The sequence below is a fragment of the Panthera onca genome, chromosome A1, assembly GCF_046562875.1.
Source record: "Panthera onca isolate mPanOnc1 chromosome A1, mPanOnc1 haplotype 2, whole genome shotgun sequence".
NCBI lineage: Eukaryota > Metazoa > Chordata > Mammalia > Carnivora > Felidae > Panthera > Panthera onca.
In genome coordinates, this window is record NC_138339.1 from 65,284,437 (window position 1) to 65,299,061 (window position 14,625).

The 14,625-nt window shown below is 38.8% G+C and overlaps 1 protein-coding gene across 2 annotated transcripts in view; it reads left to right on the forward strand.

The window, feature by feature from the left end:
* Positions 1 to 14,625, forward strand: part of SIMC1 (SUMO interacting motifs containing 1) — an 80,410-nt gene that overhangs the window by 42,458 nt on the left and 23,327 nt on the right. For both annotated transcript variants that reach the window (XM_078447042.2, XM_078447037.2), the window contains exons 3-5: positions 4 to 236; positions 981 to 1,050; positions 12,194 to 12,348. In XM_078447042.2, the coding sequence (XP_078303168.2) occupies positions 4 to 236; positions 981 to 1,050; positions 12,194 to 12,348 (458 nt within the window). The remainder of the gene's footprint in view (positions 1 to 3; positions 237 to 980; positions 1,051 to 12,193; positions 12,349 to 14,625) is intronic.

The window sequence follows — 14,625 nt, forward strand, 5'->3', positions numbered from 1 at the left end:
CAGAGTAAAAGTCAAAAACTAGAACCCATTCCTCATCGAAGACTAAGAATGGTAACAAACACCATTGAAGAAAATTTTCCCCTGGGGACTGTGCAGTTTTTGATGGACTTTGTGTCACCCCAGCATTACCCACCCAGAGAAATTGTGGCTCACATCATCCAGAAAATCCTGCTCAGTGGCTCTGAGACCGTGGATGTACTGAAGGAGGCCTATATGCTTCTCATGAAAATTCAACAGTATGAACCTTTGATGTTGGTGAATCTCCTAGAGAATCTGGACTCAGGGCACATCTTTCTCTTGCCTGAGCTTGATTGAGCTAACCAATTAGAGAGGGTGACTTAGTGTATTAGTGTTATTTGGATTGCAACTAATGGGAAACCCAATCCAAACTGGCTGTAACAGCTGATAAAAGAGAATTTAATTATTTATTTTACTAGAAGCCTAGGAATAAGACTTAATTCAGTTCAGAATGGTTACCAGGATCCATTTTCCTGCTTTGCTTCTCTCTTGAGGCTCCACATAGTAGTCTTCTCAGCCTCCAGCTTTTGTGAGAGAAAGCCCACTTCCTTTATAATCACACAAAAGTTCTGAAATTTAGTCTTGTAGGCTTTAATTGCAATAACATAGGACATGAGCCCATTTTTGAACCAATCACTGAACTGAGGGATAGAATATCATGATTGGCTCAATATACTTCATGGGCTGGGATCCTGGTAGGGTAAAGCTAATGGACTAATAGTAATAAAGAGTTGATTTCTTCAAGGCAAAATCGGGGTACTAATGTCTTCCAAAAGAGAAGCGAATACTGGGTAGCAAAAAAACTGAAGTTCTACTACCGTCAGATGACATGGTATCATGTCAAAGGATAGACAAAAGCAGTGAGGATAAGAGGAGGTTTTTTTGTTTCTGTCATCTTCCAGATCCCATCCCTTCTTCCACTATACCCTCTAGAATTCTAATTGACGTCCCTTGAATTTCAGGCTACATCCAGCTAATGCCAAGACAGTGGAGTGGGACTGGAAGCTGCTCACTTATGTCATGGAGGAAGAGGTAACATAACAATTATGAGGGTGTATCTTTTGCATAGGAAGTTTTAACTAGAAACAAAAGTGATGACAAATCTGGTAGTAAAGTCTTTGCCATTATTCCATCCTTATATTCCCACCCTCACCAAAAAACTCCTTTTGAAATGGCATGTGCTGTCTTCCAATTCAAAATTGAATACCTTCACTTATCCCTCTCCTTCTTGAGATCCCATTAAAAATAATAGTAGATGAATAGTGAAAGGTATAAATCCATGGTAATGAAAATAAGGGGAAGGGCAATAGATTTGAATGAAAACTAGAAGAACTAAAGGAAATGTAAGTGTTGACTGGTGAAGCTAGGCAGAGAAAGCCATAGGCTGTAATACATGTAGAGGTGGCTGCAGTCAAGGAGAAAGGAAATCTCCCTTTAGAGTAAAGAGGTTTGCAACTCAGAAACACAATATATACAAGAGGGTTAGAGTCAGATGTGGGCTGTAAATCTGTTGAAAGTTTGCAGATAGAACTGACAGTCTTTCCATTCTTGAGTACAGAAAGTTCAGTCATCAGGTTACCTACCCTTCAGGCGAAAAGTCAGAGCGCTTATTTTCTGAAGACATTGAATGAAACATCCGTCATAAACAAAGGCACCTAGTATAGAGTTGGTGCTGCAGAAAAGAAGTCTTCTGCATTCTGACTTTTAGGGATCTCTAAATGGCCAGGATTCTGTCTGCTCACCCAGAGCACTTGGATGGAACAAATTATTTTCAGCTTAGAATTCCATACTCAACAAAACTATTATTCAAGTATGAGTGTAACATAAAGACATTTCCAAACATGTGGGAACTTGAAAAAATATCCTCACACCCATTTCTTCAGTTACCTGAAGATATGCATCTAAAGAAGAAGGGATTAAGAAAGAGGGTGGCACAGGATCCAGGGAACACTAGATCTAATCCAAGAGAATAATACAGAGAATTCCTAAAATTATGGTGAATAGTAGACCTACAAAGCAGTCAGTCCAGATTGGAGCAGAATAATTGAGGGCTTTAAGAATGATCTGGGAAACATCACGTAGATGATAAACAAGCTCCAGGCTATTGTTCTCCATGGAGACGCCAAATTAAGAAAAACATACGGACCAGAATACTTTTGTGAAAACTCTGGAGATCAGTTGAGAAGCCTCAGTACCCAGGAGAATGCATAATCGAGAAGGGGCTCAATGAAAGGAGTAGGAAGATTTGTGTTATTTGGTGTGCCCATACCCCTCCCCCGACCCTGCTTATCATGGTGCAACTGGAAGGAAACTTCACATGCCCCGGCTCCTCCCTCAAGAAGGAAACAAAAAGGTGGACTTTGAGCCAGTGTCCTGGCTTGTTAGGGAGCTGCGCAAGGGACAGTTGTTTTCTCACCCGACTCAGATCACTGATGGGAATAGTGGTATAGTTTGGAAGCTGCTGAAAAGACAGGTGAGCACTGCCACATGTTAGAGCTGCAAGGAGTATGCAGTTCCACAGGCAGGTACCAGGGAAGCAAGAGATTGTGGCTCCTGAGACAAAGGCAAGCCATTTGGGAAATTAAGACAGATAAAAGCACACACTCAGTGCAGAGCCTGACGTGGGGCTAGATCTCACAACCATGAGATCATGACCTGAGCTGAAATCAAGAGCTGGACGCTTAAATGGTGCCCCCCTGACAAAAGAGTGTTTTTGAACTATCTTAAAAATGTACAAGGAACTAAAAGAGAGCAGAGATAGACAACTAACTGCAGCATGAAAATTATGTGTGAACAAAATGAGAGTATTAAACAAGAAACTATTAGAATCAAACATATTCTGGACCTGAAAAGTGTAACTGAATTGAAAAATTCACTAGAAGGATTCAACAGCGTACTTGACCAGGCAAAAGAAAACTGGCAATGAACTTGAAGACAGGTCATTTGAAATCACTGAGACAGAAGAGCAAAAAGAAAATACAATGAAGAAAATTGAAGAGAGCCTAAGGGACCATGGGACATTATTAAGTGGGCCATATATGTGTTATGAGAGCCCCAGAAGAAGAGAGAAAGGGGCAGAGAACTTACTTGAGAAAATAATGACCCCAAACTCCCCAAACCTGAGGAAAGAAATGGATATACAGATTTGTGAAGTTCAACTCCAATGAAGTTAAACCAGAGACCCACACCAAGACACATTAAATCAAGTGTCAAAAGTTAACAAAACGTAAAGCCAGAATCTTGAAAGCAGCAAGAAAAAAGTGGCTCACCGCATGCAAGGTTTTTAGCAGAATCTTGCAAGTCACAAGGCAGTTGGATGATATATTCAAAATGCTGAAGGAAAAAAAGCTCTTAACCAAAAATACTATATCTGGCCAAACCATCCTTCAAAAATGAGGGAGAGCAGCAGGAGAGAAGCAACACATCACATACAAGGTCTCAATAAGATTATCAGCAGATTTCTCATCAGAAATTTTGGAGGCCAGAAGTTAGTGGGCTAATATATTCAAAGTGCTAAAGAATAAAACTCAACCAAGAGTTCCATGTTCAACAAAGCTGCTTTTCAAAAATGAGGCAGAAATAAAGACCTCCCTAGATAAACAAAAGCTGAGGGAGTTCATTTCCACTAGCCCTGCCCAGCAAAAAAAAAGCCTAAAGGGAATCCTGCAGAGTAAAATGAAACACTGAACAATTACTTGAGCCATATGAAGAAACAAAGATGTCAGTAAAGGTAAATACATGGACAATTACAAAAACTATGATTGTAACAACAATTTATAATGTTTGGTTTTCTATATGGTTAAGTGACTAATATAAGTTTCATAATTATTAGTCTAAAAGTCAGTATTACTATAACTTTGAAACGCCACATTTTGCTTTCTATGTAATGAAAGACACTAATGCATTTAAAAGAATTATTAATTTGTTTTGTATGAAGATGTAGTTATGTGACATCAACAACCAAAATAGTAAGGGACAGAGCTGTAAAGGAACAGTTTTTATATGTTATTGAAGTTAAGCTTGTACAAATTCAAATTAGAGTATTTTAACTTCCGAATATTAAACGTAATTATGATGGTAACCACAAAGACGATAGCTAGAGACACAAAAGGAAGCAACAAAGGAATGTAAACATTTCACTACAAAAAATCAACTAACAACAAAAGACAATAATGCAGGAAATGAGGGACAAAAAAGCTATAAGGCATGTAGAAAACAGTACAATGACACAAGTGCATCCTTCCTTATGAGTAATTGCTTTTTATTATTTTTTTTAAGTAATCTCTACACCTAACAGGGGGCTCAAACTTATCAAGAGTCACACTCTCTAGGGTGAGCCTGGGTGGCATAGTCAGTTTAGCATCCAACTTCGGCTCAGGTCATGATCTCACAGCTCATGAGTTCGAGCCCTATGTTGGGCTCTGTGCTGACAGCTCAGAGCCTGGAGCCTGCTTCTGATTCAGTGTCTCCGTCTCTCTCTGCTCCCACCCCACTCATGCTCTGTCTTCCTTCAAAAATAAATAAACATTAAAAAAAAAAAAAAGAAGTCACACTCTCTACTGACTGACCCTCTTTCCTTATAAGCAATTACTTTAAAATGTAAATGTAAATGGGTTAAACTCTCCAATCAAAAGACACAGATCGGCATGATCCAACTACATGCTATCTACAAAAAACACTTTAGATCCAAAGACACAAGTAGATTCAAAGTGAAAGAATGGGAGAAGATATTCCATGCAAATAGTAACCAAAAGAGCACAGTTGGCTGTACTAATATGAGACAAAATAGACTTTAAGTCAGAAAATGTTACAAGAGACAAAGGAGGACGTTATGTATTAATTAAAAGGTTCAATACAACTCTGAGATACAATAATCATAGATATTTACATACCTAATGACAGACCATCAAGATACAAAGCAAAAACTGATAGAATCAAAAGGAAAAATAGTTCTTTTTAATTTTTTTTCTAATGTTTATTTTTGAGACAGAGACAGAGCATGAGCAGGGGAGGGGCAGAGAGAGAGAGGGAGACACAGAATCTGAAACAGGCTCCAGGCTCCAAGCTGTCAGCCCAGAGCCCAACATGGGGGCTCAAACTCTCACACCGTGAGATCATGACCTGAGCCAAAGTCAGACGCTCAACCGACTGAGCCACGCAGGCACCCCAAAGGGAAAAATTGTTCTATATTAATAGTTGGAGACTTCAATACCCAACTCTCAATAATGGATAGAATAACCAGAATGGGAGATAAGTAAGGAAAGAGAGAAATTAAGCAACACAATAAACTAACCAGATCTAATAATTATATGCAGAATAGTCTACCAACAACAGTACCCACCTTCTTCTTGGTGCACAAGGGGCATATTCCAGGAAAGACCTTATTTTAGGCCATAAATTAAGTTCCAATAGATTTTAAATTTTTAAGTTTATTTATTTTGAGAGAGAGAGGGCAAGCAAGGAAGTGACAGAGAGAGAGGGATGGGGAGGATCTGAAGCAGCTCCATGCTGTCAGAGCAGAACCTGATGCGGGGCTCAAACTCACAAACCATGAGATCATGACCTGAGCTGAAACCAAGAGTCAGACATTTAACCAACTGAGCCACCCAGGGCCCCAAGTCCCAATAGATTTTAAAAGATCTCATAGCAAGTATCTTCATTCTGTGAAACCAGCATCAACCTGATATTAAAACCAGATATATACACTACAAGAAAACTGTAGACCAATATCCCTTATGAACACCGATGCAAAAATCCTCAGCAAAATACTAGCAAACCAAATTCAGCAGCATATCATATGGATTATACATCATGATCAAGTGGGATTTATCTGGGAATACAAGGATGGTTCAATATAAAAAATCAGTCAATCAAATACACTATATTAACAGAATGAAGGACAGAAACCACCTGATCATCTCAATTGATGCAAAAAATGCATTTGACAAGATTCAACACATTTTCATCCTAAAAACTAGGAATAGACGGAAACTATCTCATAAAAACTCTATATGGAAAAACCCCAGCAAACCATATTCAATGGTGAAATACTACAAGCTTTTTCTCTAAGTTCAGGAATAAAGCAAGAATACCTGCTTTTGTCCCTTCTATTCAACATAGTATTGGAAGTTCTAACCAAAGCAGTTAGGCAAGGAAGGAAATAAAAGACATCTGAATTTAAAAGCAAGAATTATCTCTGTTCATAGATAACATGATCTTATATGAAGAAAACCCTAAGGATTCCACACAGGAAGATTGTTACAGCTAATAGGCAAATTCAGCAAGGTTGCAGGATACAAAATTAACACACAAAAGTCAATTGCATTTCTGTGTCCTAACAATCTCAAAACGAAATTAGGAAAACAGTTCGGTTAACAATAGCATCAAAAACAATAAAATACTTAGAGGTAACCTAACCAAGGAGATGAACAATTTGCACACTGAAAATTATAAAACATTGCTGAAAGAAAATGAAGACATAAATAAATGGTAAGACATCTCATGTTCATAGGTTGAAAGATTTAATATTGTTAAGATGTCAATAGTACCCAAAGTAATCCACATATTCAGCATTATCCCTATCAAAATCCCAGCAGCATTTTTTTCAGAAATAGAAAAATCATCCTAAAATTCCTATGGAATCTTAGAGGACCCTGAATAGCCAAAACAATCTTGAAAAAGAACAAAGTTGGAGTATTCATACTTCTTGATTTTTTAAAAAAAATTTTTTTTAACATTTTTATTTATTTTTGAGACAGGGAGAGACAGAGCATGAACAGGGGAGGGTCAGAGAGAGGGAGACACAGAGTCCGAAACAGGCTCCAGGCTCCGAGCCGTCAGCACAGAGCCCGACGCGGGGCTCGAACTCACAGACCGTGACATCATGACCTGAGCCGAAGTCGGCCGCTCAACTGACTGAGCCACCCAGGTGCCCCCATACTTCTTGATTTTTAAACATATTACAAAGCTACAGTAATCAAAACAGTGTGGTAATCTCATAAAGACAGACCTACAGACATGTGGAGTAAAATGGAGAACCCAGAAAAAAAAAAAAATTGTGAATATGATCAAACGATGTTCATCAAGGGTGCCAAGACCATTCAATGGAAAAAGATAGCCTTTTCAACAAATGGTTTTGGGAAAACTGGATAGCCATATGCAAAAGAATGAAGTTGGACTCTTATCCAATACCATATACAAAAATTAGCTCAAAATGGATCAAAGATCTCTTACATCATGCCAAAAACTATAAAACTCTTAGAAAATATAGGGGAAAGCTTCATGACAATTGGATTTTACATTTTTCTCTGATATGACACCAAAGATACTGGCAAAAAAAAAAAAAGGCAAAAATAGGCAAATGGGACTACATCAAAGTTTAAAACGTGTGCACCAAAAAACACAATCTGGAATTAAAAGACAGTCTATGGAATAGAAAACATTTTGTTATTTTTTTATAAAGTATTTTTTTCACTTTTTTTTTTAAGAGAGATTTCACACATGCACAAGCATGAGCAGAGGAGGGCAGAGAGACAGAGAAACAATCCCATGCAGGCTCCATCCCACAACTGTGAGATCACAACCTAAGCCAAAATCGAGTCGGGCACTCAACCAACTGAGCCAATCAGGCGCCCAGGGGAAGACATTTTAAAATTGCATATCTGATAAAGGGTTAATATCCTGAATATATAAATAGCTCCTTAACTCAACAACATTTAAACATTTTATTACAAAACTGACAGAATTAAAGGGAAAATTGAACAACAAAATAATCTGATTTTTAAAAGGGCAAAGGACTTGAATGGCCATTTCTCCAAAGATGATATACAAGTGGCCAACAAGCATATGAAAGGATGCTCAACATCACTAAATCACAAACAATGGCACATCAAAACCACAATGAGATATCATCTCACACCCATTCAGGATGACCACTATTAAAACAAAATTTTTTAACAGAAAATAAGTCATGAGTTGTGGCAAATTTGTAGAGAAATGAGAACACTTGCCCACTGTGGGTAGGATTGTAAAATTGTACGACCACTGTGGAAAACTATATGGTGTTTCTTCAAAAAATTTAAAAAAATTATTATATGATCCATCAATCCCACTTCATATATTCCCACATGTTTATACGTGTAAAAGAATTGAAAGAAGTGTCTTGAAGAGATATTTGCACACCCATGTTCATAGCGTTATTCACAAAAGCCAAGAAGTGGAAGCAACCCAAACGTCCATCCGTAGATGACAAGGTAAACAAAATGTGGCATATACAGGTACAGTGAAATATTCTGCTTTAAATAGGAAGGAAATCCCATATGCTACAACATCGATGGTACCATAATGAGGGTATTATACTAAGTGAAATAAGCCAGTCATAAAAAGACCCTGTATAATTTGACATACACAAAGTATCTATAGCTGTCATTAATATAAAAAGCAAATAGAATGTTGGTTACCAGAGGCTAGGGGGGAGGGGGAAATGGGACATGATTGTTCATTGTGTGTAAAGTTTCATTTTGCAAGATGGAAAAGTTCAGGAGATCTGTTGCACAACTACATGAATATACTGAAAAATGATTAAGATAGGGGTGGCTCCGTTGGTTAGCATCCGACTCTTGGTCTCAGCCCAGGTCTTGATGTCAGGCCCCATGTTGGGCTCCATGCTAGGCATGAGGCCTACTTAAAAAAAAAAAAAAAAATACAGGGCCCCTGGATGGCTCAGTCGGTTAAGCATCCGACTTCAGCTCAGGTCATGATCTCACAGTTTGTGGGTTTGAGCCGTGCATCAGGCTCTGGCTGACAGCTCAGAGACTGGAGCCTGATTAGGATTCTGTGTTTCCCTCTCTTTCTCTGCCCCTCCCTTACTTGTGCTCTCTCTCAAAAATAAAAAATAAATGGTTAAGATAGTTAAGTTTATGTTATATGTCTTTTTACCACAATTTTAAAAAGAAAGTAGGCAATAACAAATGCTGGCAAGAAAGTAGAGATACAGGAAGTCTGATACATTACTGGTGGGAATGTAAATGGAACAGCCACTGTCGAAAACAGTTTGACAGTTCCTTTAAAAAATTAAACATAAACTTATCATATGACCCAGCTATTCAGCTTCCAGATACTGACCCAAGAAAAATGAAAATATATGTCTAACAAAGGCTTACATGTGAATGTTCATAGCAGCCTTATTCATAATAGCCAAAAAGTGGAAACAACCCAAATGTCCATCAACAATTGAATGGATAGGGACACCTGGGTGGCTCAGTCAGTTGAGCCTCCGACTTTGGCTCAGGTCATGATCTCACAATTTGTGGGTTCGAGCCCCACATCAGGTTCTGTGCTGACCGCTTGCACAGAGCCTGGAGCCTGCTTCAGATTCTGTGTCTCCTTCTTTCTCTGCCCCTCCCCCACTCACGCTTTGTCTCACTCTGTTTCTCAAAAATAAATAAAAGTAAAAAAAATTAAAAAAACAATCGGGTAAACAAAATGTGCTATCTTCATACATGGGAATGCTATTCGGTAATTAAAAAAAGTGCTCTTGATATATGCCGTGACATGGACAAACCTCAAAAAATATTAAGCTACATAAAAGGAAGCCACTTACACAAGGTCATATAGTGTATAGTTCTCCGTATATGAAATGTCCAGAAGGGCAAATCAGTAGAGCCATAAAGTAGAGGAGTGGTTGCCTGGGGCTAGAGATGGGAATGGGAACTAACTGTAAATAGGCATGAGGGATCTTATTTCAGTTATAAAGATATTCTAAAAATTGGTTATGGCCATGGTTACCATGCTCAGTAAATTTACAACAAATCATTGAATTGCACATTTAAAGTGGGTGAATTTATAAGGGTTGTCAATAAACTTGGTTTTTCTTTTTTAATGTTTATTTATTTTTGAGAGAGACAGAGCCTGAGTGGGAGAGAGACAGAGAGAGAGGGAAACACGGAATCTGAAGCAGGCTCCAGGCTCTGAGCTGTCAGCACAGAGCCCAATGTGGGCGTCAAACCCATAAACTGCAAGATCATGACCTGAGCCAAAGTTGGACGCTTAACCAACTAAGCCACCCAGGTGCCCCAAAAAAGTTGTTTTTAAAAATGAAAAAAAAAAAAAAAAGGGAAAGAAGGATATTCTCAAGATTCAACACCATTCTTGAGGAGTTAAAAGAAGTAAAGTGATAATTGTAGGCAATATAGGGAGGATAAAAAAGAAACTTTAAGAAAATCAAAAAGCTTAACAAGAAAGAAATTATTTTCTTAGTGTACTATATGGATTTCCAGTGTGGTAAATAATTTTAACATAGTCCTCATACTGTAAACACTATTTAGTTATAATATTTAGAATCAATTTATATACAAAACAAAACAATTTTAGCCTTGACAATGGAAAGCACTAGATGATAAAGATTAGGAAGTGAAAAGGGATAGGATCTCTGAGTAGTAGGGCTTTTATAGCATCTTTATCTTATAAAATTAGGTGTCAAGAGATACTAGCTGTAGATGATGGAACATAAATTGAGGTAGTTATTTTAGGAAGAGAAATGGGGAAGTGGCATAAGTGAATTAAATCTTTATCTAACACAGCAGAAGCCAATAGATAATGTCTAAAGTTGATAAATCAAGAAGTAATGATATGAGCATTTTTTAGAGATGTTTAGAGTAACTTTCAGAAGAGTAAAATTTCACTCTAGGGTACTGCAGGGGGCAAGCAGTAGTGGAGAGTGGTGTTAGTGAAAGACTTTCATCATAAATCTAGCATAATTACTTGATTTTAAAAAAATTTGCACCAGAGTGCCTGGGTGGCTCAGTTGGTTAAGCATCAAACTCTTGATTTCGGCTCAGGTCACGATCTCATGGTTTGTGTGCTCAAGCCCCACTTACACGTTGACAGTGCAAAGCCTGCCTGGGATCCTATCTCTCTGCCCCTCTCCAGCTTGTGCACACTCTCTCTCAAAAATAAATAAACTTTTAAAAAATCATTTGCACTAATTAATGAGGATTAGAAAAAAATATGCACATTGGAAGACAAAGTTATCACATCCTTACCTATTTATTTATTTTAGAATTTTTTAACGTTTATTTATTTTTGAGAGACAGAGCATGAGTAGGGGAGGACCAGAGAGAGAGGGAGACACAGAATCCAAAGCAGGTTCCAGGCTCTGAGCTGCCAGCACAGAGCCCAATGTGGGGCTCAAACCCATGAACTGTGAGATCATGACCTGAGCCAAAGTCAACACTCAACTGACTGTGCCACCCAGGTGCCCCTCTCACCTCTTAAAAAAAGAAATCATATGTGCTTACAATGTTTATTCGTTTTCCTGCTTACTAAACTGTACCCTAGTCCATGAGTTTATATTCTCAGAGTATATACCAACCCCCTGCTGTTTGAAAAGTTCCTAAAGAATCCAGAAACAGTTTGGGGCCTTATTCTTTGAAGTTTGAAAGCCCGAGCTCCTGGTCCTACGTCCCAGCACTTGTCTCCCAGTAAAGGGAAATCAACAAATGGTGCATGTCTGCTTGGCATGTCACAGGTATTTATACTGGCTTTTGTATACTTAAAATTATCACCACTTAAATCAAGAGACAGTGAAACTCAGAAGGGCAAGTTGAATGAGTATAGATCTGGGTTTAAAACAATCAAACAAAAATAAATACATAAGATCTCTGTGCCATCAAAGCCCATGCTCTTTACCTACAACAGTTCAGCTTTCTCAGTTAGAATCATTTCACCTGTAACAGAAAACTCAACTTGCTTAAACAATAAAGATGTGAATCAGCTCACGTTACTAGAAGTTCAGCAGTGGTATGGACATCATGACTGCTTGATCCAGCAGCTCAACAGGATCATATAGGAACCAGTTTTTGTCTCTCTATTCTGATACCCACAGTTTGAGGTTTATCCTGAGACTGATAGTCAAGTTTAGTGAGAGACGACTTCTCATGGCTATCTATCTCTTAAAATTAGGAAGTCTACAGTCCTGAGCCTCCAGGCTCTGGGATTGCCCTGTTTTCCCTCTTTTAAAACAACCTCGATTGCCTGCTCTCTCTCAGGAGCTTCTCTTTTAGGTACAGACATACTTCGTGATGCATGGCCTTCTCTTGGGCTTCATATTTAGGAGAGCCGAATGCTCACTCATCAGGAAATTGAGAGGAAATACTTCTCATTTTTTCTTCTACAGGGGCAAAATCTGCCTGGGAGAGTCCTTTTTCTGCGTTATGTGGTACAGACCCTGGAAGATGACTTCCAGCAGATCCTGAGGAGGCAACGACAGCACCTGCAGCAGTCCATTGCAAGCACTGTGCTGTCCTGTGACAAGCAGCCCCACAATGTCAGGTAACTAACTAGCACCTGAGCTCAGGGATGTTAAGAAGTAGGAGCCATAGGTGGGCAGCTACTCAAGGCTGGAGAACATCAAATGGATGAAGTTTCATAGTCACACAATAATATAACAGGGATAGTTATTAAAACTATAGACAAGGAGTGCCCGAGTGGCTCAGTCGGTTAAGCGTCTAACTCTTGATCTCGGCTCAGGTCATGATCTCACAGTTCGTGAGTTCCAGCCCAGCATCAGGCTCCATGCTGACAGTATGGAGCCTGCTTGAGATTCCCTCTCTGCCTCTTCCATGTGCACACGCTTTCTCACTCGATCTCAATATAAATACATAAAAACAAAAAAAAATTATAGATGATCCTAGAGGCATCTGTGTGGCTCAGTCGGTTAAGCATCTAACTTCAGCTCAGGTCATGATCTCGTGGTTCGTGAGTTCGAGCCACGCATTGGGCTCTGTGCTGACAATGCAGAGCCTGCTTGGGATTCTCTGTCTCTCCCACTCTTTCTCTGCCCTCCCCCTGCTTGTACTGTGTCTCTCTCAAAAATAAATAAATAAACTTAAAAAAAAAAAAAAAAAGAACTACAGACGATTCTAAAAGAAAATCTCTCTGTACCAACCGTGTGTTGAGCACCACAGCCTTCATGGTTTTTGGTTTTTCTCAAGACTGTCAGACGTCCTTTGGTGTATTTCAGAATTGTCCAGACAGCCTCAGGAGATCTAAGGGAAAACCTTAACTTGCATAAAACTTTTCACAGCTTTTATAAACCTAGATTTATTTCCATCTCCCTGAGTACCTCAGGAGAACTCTCATTTGTCACTATCAGTTTCTAAAAAGTAATATAATAGGTCCTGAGGCTAACAATAAGGTACAAGATGGTAGCAAGCATGTATTCTTTTTTTGTAGAATCAGGGCAAGTGGGAGCTTCTGGAAGCTTCAGGACAGGGATCTACTATATCCTTATATGAATAGGAGAAAATGTGATTTCTAGGGTGGCAATCTCAGGCTGGAATTTTCTTCCTGGAACTACAACTCGTGGGTTCTTTTGTTTTTTTTAATTTAAAAAAAAATTTTTTGTGTGAGACAGAGTGGCAGAGTGCGAGTGTGGGGAGGGGCAGAGAGAGGAGACACAGAATCCAAAGCAGGCTCCAGGCTCTGAGATGTCAGCACAGAGCCTGATGCATGGCTTGAACTCACACACAGTGAGATCATGACCTGAGCTGAAGTCGGATACCCAACCAACTGAAGCACCAGGCGCCCCCCATTTTTTTTTTAAGTTTATTTATTTTGAGAGAGACAGCACGAGTGGGGGAGGTACAGAGAGAGGGAGAGACAGAGAATCATAAGCAAGCTCCATGCTGTGTGCAGAGCCCAACATGAGGCTCGAACTCGTGAACTACAGGATCACAACTTGAGCAGAAATCAAGAGTCGGATGCTTAACCAACTGAGCTACCCGGGCACTCCAATCCTTACTTTTTTTGGAAATGGTTTTCACCAAGCTAGTGTACCAGCATCCTTTTTTTTTTTTTAACAGCATCATTGAAACTCTTCCACTCATATTTACATTCTCATATGTTCTTGTATGTTTGTTAAAAATAGTTTTCTATAGGCCAATATGGGATATTGACTGTTGTAACTACTTTAATAAAAAAAACAAAAAAGAGGAAGCTTCATAGTGTTTTGAGCATCAGTCAGCTTCCCCCCTTAGTTTGCATGCCCATACCCATTTTCATAGATGTGGCATTTTCTGTAAAGTTTAAATGTTAATGATTATAGAATAGAAAATCAGTAAGTAGATCTACAAAGAGCACAGGATAGTGTAGTTAGGTACAGTTTTTTGTTTTTTTAATGTTTTATTTTTTATTAGAGTGAGAGCATGGGCGGGAGAGGGGGACAGAGGATCCAAAGCAGGCTCTGTGCTGACAGCAGTGAGCCCAATGCAGGGCTTGAACTCACAAACCGAGATCATGACCTGAGCCAAAGTTGGATGCTCCACTGACTTAGCCACCCAAGTACCCCAGCATAGTTGGGTTTTAAATAGAAAAATAACAATTTAGGGACACTAAAGATTGATCTTAGATTGAGGTTATGGTTACACAGATGTATATATATATTTACCAAAACTCATCAAATAAAAATCTGTGTGCAATTTATTGTATATAAACTGAACCTCAAAGATGAGGGCTTTTTTTTTTTTTATTGAAGTATAGTTGACACACAATGTTTATCAGTTTCACGTATACAACACAGTGATTCAACATCTCTATATATTACGAAGT